This window comes from Oppia nitens, unplaced genomic scaffold (genome assembly GCF_028296485.1).
Source record: "Oppia nitens isolate AA-2021 unplaced genomic scaffold, nextdenovo-longstitch-racon4-pilon3 scaffold24_pilon_pilon_pilon, whole genome shotgun sequence".
Lineage (NCBI taxonomy): Eukaryota > Metazoa > Arthropoda > Arachnida > Sarcoptiformes > Oppiidae > Oppia > Oppia nitens.
Window position 1 is genome coordinate 473,058 of NW_026533204.1, and position 26,472 is coordinate 499,529.

The 26,472-nt window shown below is 27.1% G+C and overlaps 4 protein-coding genes across 8 annotated transcripts; 3 read left to right on the forward strand and 1 right to left on the reverse strand.

Moving 5' to 3' along the window:
- Nucleotides 1-90: 90 nt before the first annotated feature.
- On the forward strand, nucleotides 91-2,933 carry LOC128953881 (luc7-like protein 3). 4 transcript variants are annotated; one of them, XM_054299415.1, is made up of 4 exons: nucleotides 91-412; nucleotides 538-1,694; nucleotides 1,970-2,140; nucleotides 2,527-2,933. In XM_054299415.1, the coding sequence occupies exons 1-2, from the start codon at nucleotides 308-310 to the stop codon at nucleotides 1,639-1,641; spliced, it is 1,209 nt and encodes a 402-aa protein (XP_054155390.1). In that variant the 5' UTR covers nucleotides 91-307; the 3' UTR covers nucleotides 1,642-1,694; nucleotides 1,970-2,140; nucleotides 2,527-2,933. The 4 variants fall into 4 exon arrangements, with proteins under 4 accessions (XP_054155390.1, XP_054155391.1, XP_054155387.1 ...); XM_054299416.1 differs by lacking the exon at nucleotides 1,970-2,140 and having other exon boundaries at nucleotides 538-1,418; nucleotides 1,488-1,694; nucleotides 2,527-2,930; XM_054299412.1 differs by lacking the exon at nucleotides 1,970-2,140 and having other exon boundaries at nucleotides 2,527-2,930.
- Nucleotides 2,934-3,044: 111 nt separating this feature from the next.
- LOC128953880 (zinc finger protein 618-like) lies at nucleotides 3,045-7,144 on the reverse strand. Of its 2 annotated transcripts, XM_054299411.1 has the most exons (8): nucleotides 6,879-7,144; nucleotides 6,476-6,634; nucleotides 5,635-5,831; nucleotides 5,456-5,566; nucleotides 4,992-5,389; nucleotides 3,883-4,937; nucleotides 3,216-3,290; nucleotides 3,045-3,111 (listed from the first exon to the last, which is right to left on the reverse strand). In XM_054299411.1, exons 2-7 carry the CDS (start codon nucleotides 6,601-6,603, stop codon nucleotides 3,224-3,226), a joined length of 1,956 nt encoding a protein of 651 aa, XP_054155386.1. In that variant the 5' UTR covers nucleotides 6,604-6,634; nucleotides 6,879-7,144; the 3' UTR covers nucleotides 3,045-3,111; nucleotides 3,216-3,223. The 2 variants fall into 2 exon arrangements, with proteins under 2 accessions (XP_054155386.1, XP_054155385.1); XM_054299410.1 differs by having other exon boundaries at nucleotides 3,883-5,389.
- Nucleotides 7,145-9,261: 2,117 nt separating this feature from the next.
- On the forward strand, nucleotides 9,262-11,012 carry LOC128954034 (clathrin heavy chain-like). Its single transcript, XM_054299598.1, has 3 exons — nucleotides 9,262-9,506; nucleotides 9,618-10,305; nucleotides 10,378-11,012. The coding sequence occupies exons 1-3, from the start codon at nucleotides 9,438-9,440 to the stop codon at nucleotides 11,010-11,012; spliced, it is 1,392 nt and encodes a 463-aa protein (XP_054155573.1). The 5' UTR covers nucleotides 9,262-9,437.
- Nucleotides 11,013-14,483: 3,471 nt separating this feature from the next.
- Nucleotides 14,484-15,212, forward strand: LOC128954036 (nitric oxide synthase, brain-like). Its single transcript, XM_054299599.1, has one exon. The coding sequence runs from the start codon at nucleotides 14,484-14,486 to the stop codon at nucleotides 15,210-15,212; it is 729 nt and encodes a 242-aa protein (XP_054155574.1).
- Nucleotides 15,213-26,472: the final 11,260 nt, after the last annotated feature.

The following is a 26,472-nucleotide window of genomic DNA, read 5'->3' on the forward strand; positions in this document are numbered from 1 at the left end:
TTAACTTTGACTACTTAAGTAATTACCGGTGCTATGTATGTGTAGACCTATTGGCCAATAGGTGGCGCTTGCAATGTGTTTGCCATAGCTATCGATTATAATTGCAAACCAATGTGTGTATTGTTGTTGTTATCAATGTATTTGTTAGCCATAAGTAAAAGTGATTATAATTAACACAATAAACACTAAAATAGCAAAAACACCGATTAGTTAATCATATTTTAAGGTCACTATCGGTATAAAGTTTTGTCTGTCTGTGTGTTTGCCGTCAACTGCAGTCCCCATCCCTTCGCCATCGACCGCAATAATGGCCATCAATGCGGCCAAACAGCTGTTGGACGAACTGATGGGTCGCGAACGCAACTTAGCCGCCGAYGACAAGACATCGTCATTGAACTGGAATGACCAGCAGGTAAGAGACCGCAAGTGGTCAATGATAATTGACACGATAAGTGTCCACTAAGTTTTGATGACTAATTAATTGATATGATTTTATTCCTGATATATCTCCCGATAATTAATAAAATACAAAAACAGGTGTGCCGTCACTTTCTGGTCAAATTCTGTCCAAACGGTTTGTTTACCAATACCCGGGCCGATATCGGTCCCTGTCCACTGGTCCATGATGATTTTCTCAAACGGGAATACGACAAGAAGGCCCGACGAAAGGATAAGATGATCTTCGAGGACGAGTTCATCCGTTTTTGTCAGTCGCAGCTCAACGAAGTCGAGAGAAAGATCAAGAGAGCCAAACAACGGCTAGAGATGAGCCAACTCGAGAGAAACTCCGGCCTAAATGCTACCACTGCTGTACTCAGTGAGGAAAGTCAGGAGAAGATGAAAGTGTTGACCGAACGAATCGATACACTACTGGAACAGATCGAGAAGTTGGGCTGCGAAGGAAAGGTTGAAGAGGCTCAGGGTATCATGAAATTGGTGGACCAGTTGAAGGAAGAAAAGTCGGGAATCAAGAGGGAAGCCATGCCTAATAACCATTGGATTCAACAGAAAGCGGAGATCGGCGCTCAACAGGAGAAACAGATGGAGGTGTGTGACGTTTGCGGTGCCTTTCTTATTGTCAACGATGTTCAACAGCGAGTGGATGACCATCTGATGGGCAAACAGCATATGGGCTACGGCCTGCTCAAGACAGCTTTGGATGAAATACTGGAACGTCGGCGCCAGGAAAGGGATCGCGAGAAACAGGAGGCTGAAAACGAAGCGGCAGCCAGAGAGCGGGCCCGCGATGAACGACGACAACGAGACCGATCGCCGCGCGACAACAGAGATCGGGACCGAGACAGAGAGCGCGATCGTGACCGGGATCGGGATAGAGAGCGACGTCGCGATAGTGAGCCAGACAGACAACGTGATCGCGATTCACGGCGACAYTCGGAACGATCCGACAGGAATGAGAGGTCAGACTCGAACAGAAATGAACGCTCGGATAGAAACGGCAGGTCTGATCGCAGTGAACGTTCCCATAGGGACAGACATTCGGATAGGGATAAGGATAGACATCGTCGACGATCACGATCGCCGCGAAACACAGCAGACATTGACCGCGAACACCATCGGTCGTCATCAGACAGCAAACGATCTACCAAAGAGTCGGGCAGTAGTCCAGTGGCGGCCAAATAGTTGCGCACCGTTTTCCGCAAATCATGAGAGTAAGAGATAATCCCAAATCAGAGGTAAGTCTTTGAAAAATTAAATCCTATTCCTTACCTATCTTTTTATAAAATAATAATAATAACCACAATTATAATGATATCTATTATCCAATTTGTATATATAAACAAACAAAAATTTATATTAATTTATATGTAAATTATATATGAAAAACAGTGACTATTATTAATACGGTATATGTTATAATTTTTTCGTACAACATATACATTATTATATAAGTGTTTATTATTATTATTGTTATATTGACATTAATACCGACGGATGATTATGTGACCAGAGATGAGCTCTGGAGAGATGAGAGTGTGTTAACCGACACTTAACAACTGTCGGGACAACACTTTACTGACCAGTGGACAGACACACACACACTATGAAGACAACAAGTAATTTTGAAATCTCTAACCGAAAACTGCATTTAAACAAAAAAAAGTGCAAACTTTTTCAATAGGTTTTTAAATCGATTTATAATTATAAAACTTGTAATTTTTGGGCCAAACTTTTTTATAATTATAGTTTTAGTAATAAATTTATTAATGTATATATTTATTATTATTATTACTTTAATTCAATCTCATTTACCCTAGCTTATAATTTACAATAAATTTTTTAATATTCTAGATTTTATTAGTATGTTATAAATGATTTACTATCTATTAAATTATATTATAATCTATGGTAATTGGGATTTTACTATATTTATAATTATTTATTATTATTAGATATAAATAAATATCAGAATCTCATAATAAATATTAATTATATGATATTTTAAATGATTTTAATTACCACAACAAAAAARTTATCATTATGTTTTTTAACCCCCTGTTTTTATAGGTTATTATGAAATTTATTGGACGACTACCCGTAATCAAAACAAACAAAAAATCATTTAAAAACTAATTGGCTCTACAATTGTTAGCGACTCTATATATATATACAGATTTATGAAATGTAAATTACCTTTAATTATACACAAAAATAATAATTTTAAATTAATACGATTCCTATGGTAATCATTAATATTAATAATCAATGAATTAAACAAAATTAGACATAAAATTGGGACAAAAGAAATACTACTCAACACTCCATATAAAAAAATCATTGGACGATATAAGAGTTAAGTCATTATTAAAAACTTATTTTTTTTTTGGTTTGAGACCCGTATTATTGTACAAATAGTAGTGTTTTTATTTTATTTTACAAAATACATCTATTTTTTGTTTCGTTTAAATTTAAATCTATAATTAAATAAAAATTAATCAATTTGTTTGTTTTCTGTTGTGAAATGAGTTATTTTGTCATTTTTTTATAATTATTATCCATATATGAGATGCTGAGTGTCTATTGTTTGCGAATTCTCTTCATTTGTCTCATCTGTTTCTTAGCGATTCTGTTGAGTTTCTTCTTGTTCTTAATCTGAATGAAAGTAATAAAAAACAATGAATTTAGTGGACATTAAGACAATTGGACTAAACTATATGGTATATAATTAGTAAACTAATGGGATGTCATGTCATTACCGGAACAGTTATCTCTGCTTTGAGACGGTTTTCCTCTTTTCTGCGCTGATTCTCTTCTCTTCGTTTTGTTTTTTCCTATATTTTAAAAAGAATATTTAAAAACAACAATCAGTTAGTTATGAATTTGATTGTCTTAAATGTCTGGACGGACGGTTCGACTCATCATCCATTCAATGAGTTTGATTGTGTCCATCATTTCAATCGATTGATTGATATAATTATTATTTAAGAAAATCTATATATTTTTTAGTTTAGTTTATATTCAATCAATTGAAACCTCAATTAACTCCCGTTTTCTATCTTTGATCTCCTGATCATAGAGTTTGGCATTTCTGCGTTCATTCTTTATATCCATCTTCTTCTGCCACGAACTCTTTGTCGACTTATCCATCACTAAACTCCTCCTAAACGGTCTGTCATAACAACCGAAATTGCATAAAAAATTTACATATATTTTATGGGTTATAATAATATACACTCAAAATGTTTTTTGACTTAAATTTAAGTATTAGTAAAGATATTTTGATAGCACACTAACTAAATGAAGAGGAATAGCCTAAAACACACTATAACCAAACCAATAACCTTTTTAACTTGATTTTTTAATGGACACAAAATAACTGTCGATGATATTTTAAGTCGACTGTCCCCTCCAACAACAACTCACGCATTGCAGTGCATGAAAAGCAATTCCTGGTTGATATCCTGATTGGACAACAAGCGGAACCTTTCCAGCGACGTTACCGACGCTGGTATCGAGAGAATCCATTTGGCCAGCTTTGCCAACTTCGGGAACTCATTCTGATGGTCTTTCCACCAGCTCAGTATGTTTTGTTCGTTACAAGTGGTCAACTGAACCGATATATATTTGTTGAGTTCGTCTTTATCGGACACCTGTTCCTCCCATTCATCGAAGTCCGATCGGGCCTTCTTAGGGTTGGACGCACCGCTGCTGTCGACGCCACGAATAACACAGTCGTCGCCGATACCGTCCAGGTCTTCAATATGGGCGCGAGTTTCGATGAGATTTCTAACTTCATTGTGCACTTCCTCTCGTTCTTCGCTGGACAACATCTTCAAGAAACGAAAGTTTGGCCACAGAAAGGCCGCAATCTTGTGAAAGGTTTGCAACTGAAAGTTCTGTTCCATTCCTGTCTTGATTACGGTTTTGAGGTCAGCGATAGACGTTTCGTCATCGCCGGTAGTATTCAAATGCTTAAGTAGTTTATAATACCAGAGCAAAACATGGTTTATAGTCGGATGACGACTGCATTGACGTAATTCTATGGCCGCCGCTTTGAACGGCCCCAAGAAGTCTACCAAATCTTCAACTAATCCCAAATCAAGTGACGAGTTCTTCAGCTCGAATTTATGACGACTTTCGACAACATAGCGCATTACTTCGTATTTGTTGACCCATTCGATGGGATAGCCATCGATTACTAGCCGAAGTTCAGCGCAAATCACTTTACAATTTTCGACAATCTCTGTAAAATTGTCGTCACTGAATACGGCACTCTCGATGACAGCGTCGATAACGTGTGCCATCGATGTCAGACACATGGATACGCCATCAAAGAGTCCGCCGCGCGATATGAATGTAAACTTTGCCAGACGTCGGTCTTCATTGAGGCCGAAATCATCGAGTGTTTGGCTAATAAATAAGTTGATATCGCAGCCCAATGCCGATGCGCTCAGTATACTCTCTACTAACTGCCAACTCTGGTCAATATAGTAAGTAGATATTACGCACCGGTCGTTCTCAGAGTCACATACCAGTGCAGCACCGATATTCCTGTCCAGAGCCGTATTGAGACCCTCTTTGACCCGATTTTTGCATTGATTGTATTGACCGGTCATTTGAGCGTACAGTTGGTTACTGTCCGGTAAAGATATAGATCCCTTGCCGACGGCAGTGATCAACTTGACCAGTGACTGGACAATAGCTTTGAACGAATCGCTGGTCACTGTTTCGACGCTAATTAGCTCATTATAGCACAACTGTAGTATGCGTTCCCTGAGCTCCGACTTTATATTAGCCAACTTATTGTTGGCCTGAACTAACATCTTAGGCGTACCGTTAGGCGTATCGGTGGCTGACCTGTTGATCAGTGAGCTCATTGGCGTACTGTTAGATTGGCGTCCTATCGATAGTTTAGGCGTCACTTTTGGCTCTGCGGTAGAAAAAATCGCAAAAATTATAATTACAATTATCACCGAAAGTCGTGTTTTGGTCACACCTTTCTTAATTTTGTTGGCCGACATCGTCGGCGTCGACCTGGTCTGCGGGTTTGCAAATTGTTCGGGAAATAGTTCTCGAAAACAATGGTGTCGCCGCATATGTGACGTACCTATCGATTAGAGAGCCAATCAATTAGTCATTTGATAGTCAGGATTTGTTAAAATCAAATTTGCTTACCCGTTATCTGGCCGTGATATCTGGTCATGAATTGACAGGCACTACATCGGACAATCCCAGTGAACAGTTGTGTATTGGTATAGGCTATCTCTTCGAACAGTTTCCAGACGCCAGAACTGGAACCGTTGGCTCTCTGGCGGCCGAAACATTCGCCGGTCGCCAGTTTGTCTCGTATCTCATCGATGGCCGGAAAATTGCTAATTAATTTTCAGTGGGACAGGACATCAATTGGTGGCATACGATTGTGTAAGTGTTTGCCATACAAAACAAATAATATAATTTGTTTGCTTTAAACCATTTATTTTTATTTTATTTTTTTATAGAAAAAACTTTATTTTGCAAATATTTTTTTAGGGGTTGTGTGTGTGTGTAGTATTTAAAACAAATTAAGGATATTATATGTGATATATTAAACAATTAATAACAGATAATTGGTTTGGTTTGTGTGCTTTTTTTAAATTGAAACCCGCAAAAATAAAACCGAAATTTAATCAATTTATAGAAAAACTCAAATTAAGGTAAAAATTAAAAAAAAAAATAATTTTTGAAAAGTATAGTAGAAAATAGTATTTACGGTAATTTTAGTTTTAAATAAATAGCTTATTAATATATATTGTAATATAAAGTTAGTCAATAGTTATCATACAGTATATGCAATGTTTGGATTCAATGTTAAAACGGGAACAACCCGGACACTATTACGGTAATTACACTTAATTTATAATTTAGTTAAATATAAGCTAAATCCTATATCCGCGGGTCGGGTATCTATATTGTTCCCGTTTCGACATTTATATCACTTAAATTATTATTACTAATTATAGATAGAGAGCGGTCATACCGGGCAAGTGTACGCTCCGACGTTATTGGACGGCCAACTTTGCGTTTGGGTGCCGATCCCGGCGAGTCGCCATCGGCTGCTTCCGTGGCCGACAAATTGATTTCGCTTAGCTCTGTATCGGCTGACATTAATACTGTGTATTTCCCGATTAATAAACACCTGTATAATCGGGTTGACATAAAAAATATATATTATATATATAAATATAAAAACTTATTGTTAAAAAAATATGATGAAAATCAATCTACTGTTTATATAAACTATCGGACAATACCCGTACGGGTTGTGTGTGTGTCGGGAAAAGCAGTGTTACTTTTATACTGTAGATAACAGTATAGAGACAAACACAGGAACGGTATATAAAAGATACAKATATATATATAKAGATGACATATAAAAATACCTGAACTTTGTGTTTGTTGGTTTGGACACAGTTTTTATTTGCCGATGATTTGTATCGATAGTTAGATCCACTCAACAAAAAACAATACCAACAAAAAAAACTATTGAAATATTAATGAATACTAAAAAAACAACTAAAAACTCGCTGTCATTACAAATACTGTTATGCGGGCTCTCTCTCTCTCATACAGTCTATACTATAGCACTGGTAGGCAACTACTACTGGCACTGGTATTTCCGTATCAAATGGCGAGTTTCCGTTCGCTGAGAGAGAGAAACTCTCTCATATATAAACACACAGTATATATGTATAAAGCACAGGCAGTTTTTCAAGCACTGTCATACTGTAGTCGTCTGCGTTTATTATTACAACCGAAATACAGTGCGGTTATTGGTTTACTGTTGTCGGGTGTGTATGTTTTCCCAACCATTTCCCTTTAACACACAACTGGTAAACATAAAACAGGCTCTGGTATTAGACAGTAGTGTAGCCAAGTGTGCATTAATATAGTGGTGGGCACAGGTAGTATATTGTGTTTGTGTATTACACACAGTGTGTATGTATGCGCTTCACAGGCCATCCGATTAGTGCGGGATTTAAAATCCCTAACAATTTATTTTTATTCATTTACCGGATATATATAGTACTGTATATATGTATAGAAAGTGTATTAAAAATAATAGTTATTTATCACTGTTTGTGTCAATTTTTATGTTAGACTTGAGTATAGTATTAAATACAACAAATATAAAGTTATTTTTTTTAAATAAATAAAATAAATATTTTTTTCGAGGAAAATGTATTAAATTATAATACATAAGGGAATGGGATAACACATACACATAGAAAAAATATGTTTAGTTTACAACATTATAAATCTAAATATAACTAACTTTCCTTTTCACTCCCCATTTCCCGCAAATATAGTTTAATTGATTTTAACAATAAAATATTGTAGATTTAAAAGAAAATCAATGTTTAAATATTTATATTAAATAAAAAAAATTTTTCTTGATTATTGTATCTAGATGATTTCATACAACAACAATAACAACAAAACAAACATTAAATATTAGATTTATAATCGGGATTTTTTTTTAATAATAAAAATATCATATATCATAAAGTTTAGTATACATTAAGTAAATCCAATGCCAGTAGTAATACAATACAGTAAAGTATTAATAGTAAAGATATTCAGTAAAAATTATTACATCGATATTGAAAACATTGAGTTTTGTAAAATAGTTTTAGTGTTATTTAAAGACATGTGTGAAGTCATATATTTTGTTGATAGTTATGCTTACAATTTGTGTTTATATACAATATATTTCAATACAAATCATAATTATTGTACTGTCAGTCAGTCAGTTAGATAGACACACATAATAGCTAAGACATACAGTAGCTCATACCTAAATTTTCATGCATTGTGTATTTACCTACTGTACTCCATTGACAAGTAAAACATCCAGTCACCACCATCATGACCACCATCAACATCATCATTAACTATCATCAATAATAATAACAACATTAATAATCACTGATTATTACTATACATCAATTAGCTAAAGACAACTAACTACAGTATAATACATGAATGACTTATGGATCTATCATAATATATTTGATAACCTAGCACATTTGTATATGATATACAGTAATTTACATTATTATTATTATTAAATCGGGCACCTACACCTAAATGGCACAATCATATTAATAATTAACTTATTATTATTATTATTAAATCGGGCACCTACACCTAAATGGCACAATCATATTAATAATTAACTTATTATTATTATTATTAAATCGGGCACCTACACCTAAATGGCACAATCATATTAATAATTAACTTATTATTATTATTATTAAATACCTACACCTAAATGGCACAATCATATTAATAATTAACTTATTATTATTATTATTAAATCGGGCACCTACACCTAAATGGCACAATCATATTAATAATTAACTTATTATTATTATTATTAACTCGGGCACCTATACCTAAATGACACAATCATATTAATAATTAACATTATTATTATTATTGACTGTTTGTTGTGTATCTAATATATGATATGTTTATCATATAGTTTTTGTGATGACATCAACCAAATAAAAGCCGGAGAAATCATTGGATAATTAAGACAAATGTTTGTTTTATTTTGATTTAGCAAACAGTGACTGATTTACTAGTGATTTGTCATCAAATTATATCCGCTTTTTATACGATATCCATATAAATCAATACAACTTATCTAACAATACTATGTAAATACATTGTATTATACAAACAAACAAACAAATAAAATATAAATAATTAAATAAAATAGTGATAAACATTGAATATCGTGATTATCGCATTCATTGTCATCACATTTTTATGTGACGCCCCGTTTGAATAATGCATTTTAATTATTGTCAATTTGTTAGTCAATTACTGATAATATTACTGTACAGTAGTTGATCATTGATTGTACTGTAGTTGTGGTCAACAAAAGCATTTGATATTATAAAATCAAAAACTAAATTGTTTTTTTAATAATGTCTACCATCGGTGATGATGATGACGATGATAATGAACCGGTCATCAATGTTACACAACTTGTACAGGTATTCAAAACATACATAACTTTCCTCGCATTCTAGCATACATGTCCTTAACATATCATATATCTGTAAAATAAGTTAATATACAATTTTTTTAAAAAAATTTTCGTGTAGTTAACTGATTTGGGTATCAATGAAAAGGACATCAATTGGTCAAAAGTAAAGATAAATAGCTATCGATGGATTGCCGTCCGACATAGTAAGCCTATGCAAGAGTGTCAAGGACTGGAACCAATGGTCTCTACGGAAATGGCCTGCAGTTTACCGTCGGAGGCCTATTATCCGCATTTGTTTAGCCCATACCATCGCAACTACAGTTGTGACGATCTACAGCACATCAGAAATAGTCACGAAGGCCACTGTCCTAATCATAAAACTAACGGTGCGATCGCCGGTGTTGTATCTCAGGAAACAGTTATCACAGTAATCAATCCGTTTACTAATCATCTGTACAATTGTCAGACCAGTTGCGACACAAAATGCGCCCAAATATCGGCCGACAATGAGATGATCGCCATCTCTAACGACCGTTATCTGGCCGTCTATTGTGTCGCTACCAATAAGTGCTTAAACACTTTGCCGTTCGCCTCCCGATGCCTTTACTGGTGCTGGATTGCCAGCAATACAATTGCAATCATCACCGATATTGATGTCTATCACTGGTGTATTGACTATCCATTTGAACCGAAACTTGTCTTCAAACTTGACAAACGTTTTCGCGACTATCAGATCACTGGCTATAAGTGTGATCTACGAAACCAGTTATGGTTTGCCATATCGTCGCTATATGTTGACGATGAAGGTAAACCTATTTTAATTAGAGTATAACTAATTGTCAACTAATTTCTTACTGTGTTTTTTTTAAAAAAAACAGGTGATATAAACGGCTGTATTCAGATCTATTCTGAACGCAACCAACTGTCCCAATGTATCGAAGCCCATGCGTTCACACTATGCGAGTACCGATTCCAAGCTAACCGTTGGCCAACCAACGTACTATTGGCCGCCAAACGTAGTCATATGAATACTTTTAAGATATACATCATAGAGTTGGGACCGATACCCGAAGGCAACAACTCGTTAATTTCACGCACAGAAGTCATACCTCTTGTCGATGGCAACGATGTTCAACACATGGATATACCGGTTGCCATTGAATGCAATACGGAATTAGGACTTATTTACGTATTTACAAAGTACGGTGCCCTATACCTATGCGACATGGACTCGGCCGCTCTTATACAGTCGGCAGTCATATCGGCATCGGTAGTGTTTGCCGCACTGTTGGACGACGACTCGCAAACCGTATTAGCTATCAACCGATCGGGGCAATTGTTGTCCATCAATTTGTTTATTTCCCAATTGATCCGAAACTTGACTGATTCGGCTAAGCCAGAGATTGCCCAACGAATTCAAGCCATTGTTGACAGTGAGACAGGCAGTGATGGCCGACCCGTCGGTGACGATGACGACGACGATGAAGACTGTGATGAAGTGACCAGACTTTAAATTATTATTTGTTATATTTTTTAAAGTTATATATGTTATTAATTATTATTATTATTATACTGTATATAATAATTACAGTAATATTGTTGATTAATTTTAATTGCAATATATTTTTTTGTACTGTATTTACACTAAATAATTGTCAGATTTTGTTGAGTATTATTTATATATGATTGAAGTTTTTGTATTATTTATTTATTATTAATACAAGGAATTAAGTATTAATTTTGTTATAAATGTCAAATTTTTTTCATTATTATTATTAATAATATTATTATACTGTAATAACTATTATAATGTACTGTACTTATGTATTAATGTGCGGATAATATAATTTTTTTAAAAAATAGTATGGTATTTAAATTTGATACTTAAAAAATAATCTAGTCAAAATATGCATCTAATACAATTATTAATTTTTTAAAATAATTATGTGACATTACATACAAATGAAAATAATTTTTTTTGTATCATAATTTTTATTATTGGCTCTAATATTACTAAATTATTAAAAAATAAATAAAATAAATACTCATTTCATTAATGAGTTTTTTGTTACAATATAGTTTGTTGTATTTTTTAGAAATATTTAAATTATAAACATTTTTTGTAATTTAAAAAACAATTAAAATTTTTACGAATTTAAGAAAAATATTTTTCTTTATACTTAAATATTTGCGAAGATAATTATTATTTAAATTTATATATAAATTACAACTAATGTATTATAAAATTTATATAATATACTGTACTATTATTATGTAGGTATATACCGGTACTAATATACTGTATATATTAATTTATAAGTTACTATTATATTATTATATAAGGTTATTATATAAAGTTCAAGTTTAAGTTAAATAATAAATATAAAGCCATAAAATATTGTATGCAATACTAAAAATATGATGATTTAATATTAATATATTATTTAATATAGAAAATACGATTATATTAGTATAATATTTATGTAATTCAATATTAATCCGATGAAAATTAACATAATATAACTGCGTTTTTTTCAATTTATTATTAAATAAAATTACTAATTATCTAATAATCTATTTGTATCCTATATACTGTAAATTACATTAATATTTGATAACTGTTAATGTAATTTCTTAATAAAATAGTATACCGGTATTTACAATATATTTTACTATTGATAGTATCAATGCTGTCAGTATTATATAATAATATATAGAATATATATATATATATATATATATATATATATATAATAAATATTATATACATTTAGTATGTATAATATGATATACCATAATAAATACATTTTGCTAATTAATTTAATAGATTTAAAAAAAATATTTTGGATAAAAACTAAATCTTCTTAACAAATATAATTTGTTTGCATGTTTGTCTAACATGAATGACATTGATGAATTACTATAGCAAGTTAAATTAATTACAACAAAATAAAATAAAAACTAAAACTGTATATTCAAAAGATTGTGTAGATTTTTGATAAGTATTAAAAAAGTGTGTGTGTGTGTGTGTGTGTGTGTGTGTGTGTGTGTGTGTGTGTGTGTGATGTTTAATTATCACATTAAAAAAAAAAAGTTTGGTTACTATTTTTTGGTTTGTTTTTTATAATCTAAATAAACATTTTTTATAATATGCAAATATATACTGTATATATAGATAAAAATATAAGAGACAATTCAATACTATAAATTATAATAATTTTCCAATTAAAAACATATAATAATAATAATAGTATTAATATGGATATATTAATTTAATTATTCATCAATTATAATAAATATGATCTGTCTTAATAGCATTTTAAAAACCGGAATTAATATTTATTTATAAATTAATATTTAGGTATATACTATATTAAAATTTTTAAAGAAATAAATAATTCAAGTGTTATGATACAGTAGTTTTAGGGGAAAACAGTATAATACTAAAAAATATGGTAATATTTAATGAAGTATTAATAATAAATACAGTATTAATAGAATATACAATATATATATATATATAGTATAGTATAATATGTTATATAATATATACTGAACTGTATTTATTTGTTTATATGATTTAGTCCGACAACACATTGAATTTTGATTACATATATATATACATTGAGTGCAACCAGAATATTCTTAACAGAATATGAATAATATATTAATGAAAGAAATAGCAAACAAAACTAAATATATTATTACGTTATTATTATTATTATTATTATAAGTGTAAATGTGTTGTCTGTATTTATTAGATACTGTAATAATCTTTTTATTTAGATTTTCAATAGTTGTGTGATAACTACAAACACACACACACACACACACACACACACACACACACACACACACACACACACACACACACACACACACACACACCAGTCAATGGGATTTATATGCAATTTTTGGAGACAATAGCTAAATGTATGTATGAGAGAGTGGAAAAGCTTTTGATTTTAATTTCCATCATTAATGACACGGATGTCCAACCAAATGGGTCTCACGTCTATATAGTCTAAGCGCAACCCATGTCACCAAAAATGTGAGTTGCATTGTGTGTGTGTGTGTGTGTGTGTGAGAGAGAGAGAGAGAGAGAGAGAGAGAGAGAGAGAGTCGGTATATAAAAGCACTCCTTTATCTTATTCTCGGTGATAACGGTGCGGACGACATGCGCGGACTACAAGAAATTTTTGAAGTTGTTATGTGTGTACAGTATATACTGTTTGTGAAAACTGGTGGTTAGATCACTGTCTGTCTTTCTCTCGCTCCTCTCATCCATCCAGAGCGTGGTTTGATGAACAGTGAATGATAATAATAATAATAATAAGTTATCCAAACATCAAGCAATCCATGAATATAACTACTACTACTACTACTACTATTATTATTACTACTACTTCGCACATCTGATTATATTTTTTTGTCGAAACGATTATTCAGTAAAAGTTTTTTCGGAAGAGAAAAGAGAGGAAGACTTGAGAGGATAGGCTATAGAGTGGGAGATATATATAAAAGGATTGACATATAAAGAGATAGACATTGAGGAAGAAGAAAGAGAGTCAATCAGATGCAAGTCATTGATAATAATATTGAAAAACTTTTTATTTTATTTGTCCGTTTGTTTGTCTTATTGGGTATTATTATTCAATGAGTTTTAATTAAATATTTTTGTTATCATTGAATATAAATCGCATTTAATTATTTATTATAAGTATTTTCTAATTAAAAACTATTATAATATTAATACAGTATTATTATTATTGTTGTTGATATCTATAATAAATGTTATTCATATTATAAAATCAATGCATATAATAGTTTTTAGCGACATTTAAAAGTAATAGAAAAAAGCATCAAATTTCTAATTATTTTATATATTCATAAAATTAACTTTAATATTAAAAAAGAGAAATTAATTATTATTGAATAGTCAGTCGTATTAGAGGACAGTCCCGAAGCAATACCCAAATAAGCTATGAATCAAATTACTAACACTTCAAACAACATCACTACTAATAGTTACTTATCGACAATGCCATCGATAATGCGGTGTCGACTGAAAACAGGTGTTACCGGTTTCGGGTTTACTGTCAAGTCCCGGGCAACAGCACCGACACTGTCGGTAAGTGAACTTCACCGTAACGGCGAGGCCGAAAAGTCAGGACTCATACGTCCAGGCGATCTTATACTGAGGATCAACGATCGCGATGTCTCCCAGTGCTCGTATAGCGAAGCCTACGAGATCCTACTGTCGGCTCAACGTGACTCACAGTCGGCATCGTTTGTAGTGCGGGCACCGATCGGCTATACAACCCGACTGGAAACTACGTTCGCAGCTGACGGAACTCCGCGAACAGTTAGAGTTACCGAAAAAATTATCCGAAAGTCGACGACCAAAGAAAATGAGTCGCCATCGGTGGACACATACTCGCGTGTTCAACAACAGGCGCTGACATCGTCACCGCTGCGACAGCCGACCAACCGATTGGTCAACTGTTCGTCGCCGACAACCGGCGCTCAGGTTTTTCCTAAGAGAGGAAATATCAGTAATAAGGAGACATCAAATTTGACAAAATCTCCAGAAACTACTACTACTACTACTTTTACCAATACTACTACCACTATCTGTAACTCGACGAGTGATAGTATTGTTAAGTCATTACCTCAGGAACAGCATAATTACTGTCCCAACGATGCACAGTAAGTACAGTAAATAGTTTATTAAAATTTAATATTACAATTATATAATTATTTTTATTTATTACTATAAAATAATAAATAAATATTTTGTTTTGTTTTTAAAAATTTTATTTAATAATATAAGATTCAGTTTTACTATTATTATTATATTATATATACATAAATAAAATTACATAAAATTCCTATTTTTTCTAAATAAATATATACAGTATATATATATATATAATATTTATCTTATATGCAATAAATAAATATGTTTTGATTTGTTTCGAGACACTTGTTATGCAATGATTCAAAATTTATCGATGGTTTGTGTATTATTTAACAAAATAAAAATAAATTTAGTTTCTTAGTATAATATATAGTTATAGCTACTATTTTATTGCTTATTTTTTTATATAAAAAATAAAAAACTTGATGATGATAAAATATATATTGGGACTATTTATTGTTATGATTACTATAGTATAATACAATAGTTGTTGTTGTTGTGATAGTTATTATGTTTTCTACAATTGTTGTAATACAGTAGTTATCAAATAAATGTTTTGTTGTAAAAATATACAAAATATTTATATCGTGATTGAAAACCAATTTGTATTATTTGATTTAACACGCAATTTTATTGCCAATATTTTTGCTGTTAATATACTTAATAATAGTACTTAATAATAAATAGTTTGAAAAAAATTATTTAAATTAATTAAAAAACTAAACAAACAAAATATTATACACTGTATACTACAGTTCAGATACTTATATTTCAATTCAAGTACATACTAGTAGTTTACAAAATATTTATATATTTGTTGCTATAATTTAAAAATTATTAGAAATTTAACGATATTTTAATATTTGTTTTAATATAATAGTTTGTAAATTATTGATAAGTAGATGGAAAATTATTATATATTATTATTATTATTATTTATATATAATTTGTAGGTTTTCACAGTTATATGAGTTTACATCTATAGTCTAATGAATTGCAAATTATTATAAAATAAAATTATCAATAATATGATGTATATGTAAGATAATACAGTATTTACAAATAACTATTTGTGAATTTAACAAATTTTTAATTAAATTTATATATTTATATATATACAAGAATATATTTAAAAAAATAAAACACAGTATTTATTACAATTTTGTTGAATAAATTACATACATTATAAATTTTGTTTTAATTTTTAAATATAACAAATTTTATATACAGTATGCGTGTGAAATATGATCCTAAATATGCTTTTTAAAAATAATATTTAAAAATAATTTTTCTCATCCAAAATGTGTCAAAATATATATATATATTGTATATCTATATAAATATAATATTATTTAATGGCATATACTTGTGATTTTTGTGTGAAAATAAAATAAAATTACTTAATAAAAATAACAACTAGAATATTCAACCAAAATCTACTTTATTTATTAAAATAAATTCAAAAATCAATATTATTTATTAGTGTCTATAAATTTAGTAATTTTAAATTCATACTACCGGTGCTATCCATGAAATAAAACTATTCTTTGAATAATTTTACATACATTTTACTATATATTCAATACATATATTCATTACTATTTATATATATATATAAATATATAGAAAAATACTATAGTTTTGAAAATCATTATTAAATCAATTTAAACAATTTTTATTTTAGTGATATAAATGTTTTGGTCCAAACAATAACTTTTTTGTTTGTTATTACTGTTTTTGTTGTCAAATATAATAATTTATTTTATAAACAAATCAGTCATTGAATTTCTTTTCAGTCAGTCATCCAGTCATTGATTCCCTGAAGAGATTCCCTAAACAATAAAAATAATATATATTTTTGTTGTTGTAATTTAATAACACATAAGTTTTAATATACACTTTTTTGTATTTTACAGTACTATTAGAGTATATTTTGAAAAGTTATATATATATATTTTTAGCAATAGTTAAATTTAGAAAGATATACGTAGATGCTATTAAATTAAATTTGATAAAAAAAATTTTTTTTATACCCACTTTATTATAATAATAACGTCAATAGTTTTTTATGCAAAAAAAGGTTTAATGTTTGTCAATTTACTGTATATATGATTAAAAAAACAAAATCAATTTTTCAAATAATAATTATTGGTTTTTATATGATATATATATTTTTATAAATCTTAAATGTCATAATTCCTAACTAATATTATAGTTAAAATAGTTTTATTTTATTTTTTTTAAGTAAAATTAGTTTAAATAACTATAATATAAAAATCACTAGTCATGTATGTGTATGTGTATACACATATTGTTTTATTGACTTGTTTTACACAATATAATTTATATTGTATTATTATACATAATTGATTGCGAATAACTGATAAAATAACAACACATTTGAATAAATTATAAATACACTTATGATTTATTTATATGATATACATATGTATTATATATACTGTATATGTCGTACATTATTGTAATATATGGATATTTAATGCATGCTTTTGGGTTTGTGGTAGTGTTTAAAGTTTTTTTTAAAAAGAAAAAAAAGACTCGAGTTTTATGCAAATTTTATAGATAAATATTGACTCAAATATTAAGTATTATATTTTTTTAAAAAAAACTTTTTTGTCGGTATTTCCAGTACTGAGAAAAAATATTTTAAATGGTTGAACAATCAAAAAAGTTTTAGATTATACACATGTATACTATATATTAATGAGAGGTTTATTGATTAAGATTTTTTTTTTTTGTTTTTTCTTTACTATTGAAATACATATAAGATATATAATACTTTTATATAATCTATATATATATATTGTTAGACTTTATTCTCATTAGTGAATATATTATTATAACATGTAATTATACTGTATGTATGCCATTATAAAAGTTGACATCAAAAATACAATATTGATTACATAGTTTGTCATAAAATAAAATTAGTAAATATGTTAAATACTGTAAAATAATGTAAAATAAAGTTATGTAGGTTTTGTTATTTAATAAAAAAAATAAATTTTTAATTTCAATTGTTCACTAATTATAGTAATATTTAATTAAAAATTTTGTTTTAAAATATAGTTATAAAATTTTCTACAAGTTTGTAGTTTATTTAATATTATGACACGAAAAAACAAAGTTTTTTTAATATAGCTTTTTAAAACATTAAAATACATGTTATATTATTTATATATTAACAGTTAAATATAGAATCAAAAAAAATAATATTATTAAATACAATATTTGATTTAATTTATAAACTGATGGAATAGATTTTAATAGATTTAAACTATTTATTATTATTATTATTAGTGTAAAAACATACTATAGTATAACTATAAGATTTTATATTTAAATTTAAGTTTATATATTCAGTATATACTATAATAATATAATATATAACTATATTCTATAACTCGTAATTTTCGTTTGTCTTTTTTTTGAAAAATAAATAAATTTTTATTTGAATAGATTTTTGAAAATTCTTGTTTTGTTATGTTTTTTTTATTGAATAAACAATTTTTATTTTATTTTAAAGTGAATACTACAGTAAAGTATAAATATATTTTTATAAGACTTACTATTTATTTAAGTTTATATTATACAAGAAAAATACTGTTAGATTTGGACTTCAAATCAAATTATTGGCAAATGTCTTATTAGCAGTGAGTTAGTATATTGTCATATATTTATTATATAGTATAGTAAAGTATATAACATATACTGTACAATATATTACAGTAATTTAGTATATTATCAGTTGAGCAACAAATATATATATTTTTGATAATCTATCTCTTTCTCCAAACTTTCTCTCTCTCTCTCTCTCTCTCTCTCTCTCTCTCTCTCTCCTCTCTCGCTTCTCTTGCTTTCTGATCTAACTTTAGTAATTGTAATCAAAAAAGTTTTGTTATATTTAGTATTATATATTGATTAGGGGGTAGAAAATATCAAAAACACAATTTGATTAGCTTTACTAAATGAGAAGCAATGAATGAGTGAACCAGTGGGTGAGTAAATGAGTGAAAAAGAAAGAAAGAGAGAGAGAGAGAGAGAGAGAGAGAGAGAGAGAGAGAGAGAGAGAGAGAGAGAGAGAGAGAGAATAATTTATATGATATAAATCGATAGTTTTATTTTGTTTCTGAGATTTACTTTTGATTATCATTAGATAAACTCGACGATCGCTTATAATAGTATATCAATCAATCATTTAAAATAGCAATAATATACTCAAACAGTTTGTTTATTTATTTTTTGCTATACCTATTTTGCGTGCTATTAGCTACTAATATATATACAGTAATCAACTAATGTTATGTAATTTTTTATACATTTGTTTTTATATATTTATACACTAAATTGTGATGTATTTTTGTATATACTTACTATTTACAAGTTAATCACAAAGATATTATTATCATTGTTTTACTAAATTATTTGTTTCATTGTTTTTATATATACAATATTATTTTTGTTTAGAAAGATAATAATAAAAATAATTTGATTTATATATAAATATATTTTTAAAAAACTTAATATACAGTACAATATCTATTACAAGCCCACACATTAGTGATTTACTTTATATATTTGTTAAACTACTAAACTATATTAATTTAATAAATATTTATACAATAAATTAAAAACTAAATGTATAGCTAAAAAATTAAATAATTTTTCATGGTAATTTTATGTTCGATAAAAATTTTGAATTTAAAATTTCTATATGTCAAATACATGTAAAACAAAATTAATATTATAATGTATTTATAGATTTGAATTAGATTGAAAATTATTAAAAAACCCTTTAAATTTACCGAAATTTATCTATTATTGGATAATACGGTAAAACATTAAACAATTTTTAATGTTTAGTAAAAATTTAAATTATTCTATAAATTTTAATAAAAACAAAGTTATATGTCAATTATAAATTATAATATTTTGAAATAAATTTATTATAGTAATATAATATTTACTAAAATATTAGCAGTTATTTTTATTAATGTATAGTACCCTATAAATAGATATAACTTACAGTATTTATACATAATATTATATTTATTTATTTATAAAATTGAAAATTTAAAACTCAATAATTACATTTATACTATTGTTATTTTTTTCTAATTGTAATTAGTAATATTTGCATTATTTTTTATATAGTTTTTTTAAAAAAAATAGATAACTAAATTAAATTAACCATATAAAAAGTATAAAATAAAACATGGTAATGCCAAAATAATTTGTAAATGTTATTAAATAAAATTTTAATTTATTAAAGTTATAAAATGTTTGATATGACATTTAAATTATTTCTAAAAAAATAATATTCACAATAAATGTTTACTCAATTATAGTAAAATACAAAAAATGATTAATGTATACACAATAGTAAATAATTTAGATTTTTATCTTGCCACAATAAATGTAGTATCAAATTTTCTATTTATAAATATTTTATAGTCAAAATTGTCAAAGTTTAAATGTATAATAAATCTAAAATGTTTTTATAACTTTTAGCATCTATTTTATTAAAGTTTATATATTAATATCAAATGTATGTATGTGTTATCATATTTACAAAAATTCATATTTATAACATTTTAAAAACATATTGTACTTTACTATATATATAAAATATATCACTTGCAAGTCATTTATAACAGCAATCGCCCAGTTATGTCACCACAAGTGGTTGTCCACAAGTAACTGAAATGGCTATTTGTTTGGTGTCATTCACTAACAAAACAATTTTTTCAAACAAAAATAAATCTCAATTGACAATAGATAAGGACTTCGGGGCTCTATATATATATATATATATATATATATATATATATATATATATATACTATATATTGAATGTGACAATAAATAGCTATACCTATTGATAAATATATAGGTTATATATTTCTATTGTATAATATAAGATATATACTATCATATATCATAAAATCTACTGTATATGTATGTTATATCTTAAAATATAGATATAGTGTATACACCACTAAAACAAATGTTAGGTTTGAGGCTATTAATGATTTGGTAAAATACTGTAAAATATGTCTTATCGTTATCTATTATATTGTATACACTATACAGTATATGGTTTAATATTGATTTTAATTAATTGAAAAATAAATACTGTATATTATATAACAATTTTATAAACAGTTCATATTAAAGTGAAAAATTTTTATTTAACAAATTTATCGCTAAATTCAATCTCAAAATAAAATACATACAGTGATTGAGATGTTTAACAGTAAAAATAACTAATAATTTAATAGATAAATTATTTTTGAATTAACTATTATACAGTACATTATATAAATATATTCAGAGTTAAGCAAGGGAGGGGGTAGGGTGGGGTCAAGCCATTTGACCCCCCCTAAGATCGAGATTTTGTGATTTGACCAGACTTTTCTGACCAAATGGAAAAAATTGTCGCTTAAAAGCCAAGAGAAAATACCCACAAAAAATAAAAATATTTATCTATAAACTAAAAAATTAATTATTATTTAAAAAATTAATTATGTTAAAAGTTAAAAAATTATTAAAAATAACTCATAGTGTATCATAAATGTTTTTATCAACTATTTTTAAATTATTTTTTTAGTTAAAATTTAAGTTTATATTAATTTTTTTTAAATTTTGAAAAATTATGTATATTTTGGGAAAATTTACTTATTTTACTGGGAATTTACATGGGAATATTCGGGAATTTTCTCTTGACCACCCTTGATTTTTGATAAAATTACAGTTTACACCCCACTTTAGATCCCCCTAAAATCAAAAACCTTGCTTAACCCTGAAATATGCTGTATTTAGCAATATAATCATAATATATATATTAAGGTTATATATGATTAGATACAATATATGTATAATAAATCATTCAAATATTAGACAATTATTAATTAGTAAATAAAGTTATTCAAGTGTTCATAATTAGTATACAAAACTACATTATAATATTGTATTACATCAATATTAGTGTCTTATTATTATTAGTATATAAATAATTATATTATAACATGAATATCAAACCAGTATATGACTAGTAGTTATTTGTTGTTGTTTTTAATGATTAAAAAATGATTTATTGATTATTTTACTTTTGAAAAGAGTGTCGAAAAAGTTAATTAATTAATCTGTAATTTGGTTTAGTTTGTTAAAAGGTTATTATAATTATTATTAGTTTATTTTTATTTATAGTTCAATATCTCAAATATCATAATTCTAATAATATTTATAATTAGTATATTAATTAAATTTAGATAAATATTTTAATAATTTTTAAATATCTAATTTATATTTTTCAACTTAAATTTAAAAACACAAACAAAATTAAATATATAAATACATATACTGTATATTTACAAAAATATAAAACAAAAATAGTATAATAAGCAATAAATATTTAATAGACAATTTACGTTGTTTTCAAAACAAAATTAAAACAAATCTTTTTATATAATATTTAATATGATTTTAAAGTTGTCTTATAACTTGAAATGTGTTTTATTCGCATATTAAATATATAATATCTATTCATAAGTTTTTCATATACAGTTAAGTATATTATTTATAAATATATATAAATAATATCATAATTTTTGTCGTGTTTGGACTTTTAAAATTATAACATAACATTATCGTAGTTTCAATTGTCTTATTTTGTTTTATTATAATACATTTTATAATATTAGAAAATATAAAACACAATGAAACTACAGTAAGTATAAAGTGTGTGTCAAATAATTTATAATGAAAATTGAATAAAAAATATATTATTATTATTAGTAGTATTATCTTTTCCTGTAATATACAGTACAGTTAACAGTATCACACTTTAATATACACCTTAAGAAAATCAAAATTTATTTTAAAAATTAATAATTTACTTCTTTGAAAAAATAATAAAAATTACAATACTTTTTTTGATACTAAAAGCCAACTAAAATAAGTTTATGTCTTATTTTTGATTATTTATATTTAGGATTATACTGTATATATAGCACAGTATATATTTATAGATACTTTAAATTTAAAAGAATATTCTTAAAAATTTGGTTATATTATTATTAGAATTATTATTATTATGTAATGCTATTATATTTAATGAAAATTTGTAGTCTTTATATTTATTATAATATTTTTTTCAATAGAAAAAAAAACCAAAATTATAGCTCTGATCAAAATTTATAGAACTTTTAAGGGTTAAAAATACTCTCTCTCTCTCTCTCTCTCTCTCTCTCTCTCATCATTTTTGATTACATTTTGTGTAGTAATACAGTAAAATAGATTTAAAGTATTAGTTATGTTTAGTGTCTTATAATTTTTTAATCAAAAGACAACGTTTGCCGACAAATACTGTACACAAAAAAACAGATACATATTGTACTAATAATATTTGATTTGATTTGTCAAATAGTAACTCAAATTAAAAATTTATATATTTTTCGTTGATTTTAACGACCAAAAAATAAATAAATACATACAAACAAATTACATATCAATATTTAATCAAAGCTAGATTGATAATTGTTTACACTAAAATATTGATCTATATTTTTTTATATTAATTAAAATATATAATATTAAGTTATAAACTGTATTAAGTATTATATCATATGATATCTTAATATAATCAATGTTTGTTATGAGAGTTGTTATTATTGTTTAGTTTTATATATTGAATTTTGATGTTAGTTACTAATGATTTATATATATATATTATATAATTTATATATTTCGTATATATTTGTTTGTTAATCTTTAATGTAATGTTTAATAAAATAATCTACAATGTTTGTTACGATTGCAATCATACTATAACTAAATCATTAAAATTTAACCAATAATGCCTATCAACTCAAATCAAAACAAAATAATATAAAAGCTTTTACTTTATTGTTAATATTATTAGTTTCAAACCATAAATTAAATTAATTGAGTTTGAAGTGTTAAAATATTTATAAGATATAAATATGATAGTCACATATGATTATGATTTTTTGTTGTTGTAAAATACATTTACTTTAAATAAACAAAAGTGTCATTAAAATTATTAATTTATATATTTCATATAATTAGATTTATAATGTCATTAATTGCAACAATAATTAAAAAATAATATTTTTTACAATAAAAAACTAGATTATATCATATAAATATCAAAATAAACTAATATCGTATATGATATCTATAAGTAAAATCAAATCAAATATAATATATTTGGTTATGAATCGGTCGACCAGTCATATGACAGGCCTCAGCACTCATTACAGGAAAACAGTTATGTTTTTTTTGGTAAAACTTTTTTCTCTTTAGATTATATATGATATGCATCTCTCTCTCTCTCTCTCTCTCTCCTCTTCTCTGAACTATGTGTTTGTATTTTCCAGTAACTGATTAGTATGTATGTGTGCGGCACCCGTGTGTTGTCGTTAGGTTAGGAGTTGTTAGAGCTATGAGATTGAATGCACCGAACAGATAATGAGGCGTCACATCCGATCTGATTATCTATTTTTCTGTGTGATAACTGGGCTGTTATTATAAGTACTCTACTGTACGGTACAGTTAGTGTTAAATGTTTTTTGTGTCTTAATATTATTGTCTCATTCATGTAGTGTTTTACTGATAAAATATTATATGTATGTGTGTGTGTGTGATGTTAGTTAGTGATGGACTGTATGTATGTGAGTGTTTGAACAGCACACACACACACACACACACACACACACACACACACACACACACACACACACACACACACACACACACACACACACACACACACACACACACACACACACACACACACACACACACACACACACACACACACACACACACACACACTGGCACATACATATCAAGCTAACAGCTCTAATAACCCACATATAAACTAATTGTGTTATAACAAAGAATATTCTGTATTCGTATTTAAACAATAGAATTCTCCATCAAATGAATTGTTGTCTTTAAATACCTGTTTCCTATTGACAGACACGAAGTGTTTTACTTAACTTAAAAAAACAAAATACAATAGACATACACTAACACACACACACACACACACACACACACACACACACACACAAACACAAACACATGCATTCATACATCACATCACATAGCACACAATCATAATAATATATACTGTATATATATATATATATATATATATATATCGATACATATATATATAATACTATATATAATATATCGTATTGGTTTCACTAGGCTCTTCATATATATATATATATATATATAAACATGTATATATAGTATATAAATTTATAGATATATTTATACACTGATACTGACATAAATTCATTGATAAACAAAAGAAAAAAAATAAAATAAAAAAATTTTAGATAATTAACTCTATGGACATAAATATAATTTAATGATTATTTATTATTATTAGTATTATTTCTTTTTTTGGTTGTGAATATGTTGCAACAGATATCCCATTATATACTGTATAGTATACACTGTATATATAGTTTAGGATTAAAATAATATTTATATTTGTTGTCTTCACTTTGTTTTTTGGGTGACATTTATTTTGTATTTATATTTATTTATTTTCTAACTATATTTGGTATATATTTTTATTAAATGCCTTAACAAACACAACAAGTATTGTCTGTCTTTTGTGCGATAAGACCTCAATTGTCATACAATTTGTGGTGTTTTTTTTGGGAACAAACTTTTGTTTGTTTTACATTTCCTATTCAATAAGTCAATCTCTTTTTTCACACTAACTCACTCACAATTACTTACTCACTCACCCACCGACTCTATCACATTGCTATTGGATTATTTTACTTTTAAATTAAGATTTAAATTATTGTCAACAATTTTATTTATACCTTGTTTTTATAAAGCATTTTCTTCAAGTATTTCTCTCAAAGTAATGTATAAAATCGTTTTCATTAAGTTATACTTAGCATTACTTTTATAATTATTAATATTTATTAATCATTTAGATTTTGATATTTATATTGACATAAAATATTAATACAAAAATTGCAAATAATATAATAAATACAATATATGTGTAACGCATGTGCTTTACCTCATACTTTGTAAGTATGGTTTTTATTAAGTATTTGAAGTCTACTTTCTCTCAAAGTTTTGTGTTTTTGTTAACTTTAAAAGTCAAGTATAAGTAGTGTTTTTATTAAGAAATTTTGAAAATACTTTGAGAGATTGCTTTATGAAAACAGGGTATTATATATATATT

What these genes read in the sequence shown, in the direction of transcription:
- LOC128953880 (XM_054299410.1), bottom strand. Translation starts at nt 6,603, where the DNA reads ATGTCAGCCGATACAGAGCTAAGCGAAATCAATTTGTCGGCCACGGAA. An exon ending in TCGGAGCGTACACTTGCCCG is followed by an intron (nt 5,832 to 6,475) that starts GTATGACCGCTC and finishes AAAATTAATTAG; the next exon opens with CAATTTTCCGGCCATCGATG. An exon ending in CTTTTCATGCACTGCAATGC is followed by an intron (nt 3,291 to 3,882) that starts GTGAGTTGTTGT and finishes TTTAAAATATAG; the next exon opens with GAAAAAACAAAACGAAGAGA.
- LOC128954034 (XM_054299598.1), top strand. Translation starts at nt 9,438, where the DNA reads ATGTCTACCATCGGTGATGATGATGACGATGATAATGAACCGGTCATC. An exon ending in ATGTTACACAACTTGTACAG is followed by an intron (nt 9,507 to 9,617) that starts GTATTCAAAACA and finishes ATTTTCGTGTAG; the next exon opens with TTAACTGATTTGGGTATCAA. An exon ending in GCTATATGTTGACGATGAAG is followed by an intron (nt 10,306 to 10,377) that starts GTAAACCTATTT and finishes TAAAAAAAACAG; the next exon opens with GTGATATAAACGGCTGTATT.
- LOC128954036 (XM_054299599.1), top strand. Translation starts at nt 14,484, where the DNA reads ATGAATCAAATTACTAACACTTCAAACAACATCACTACTAATAGTTAC.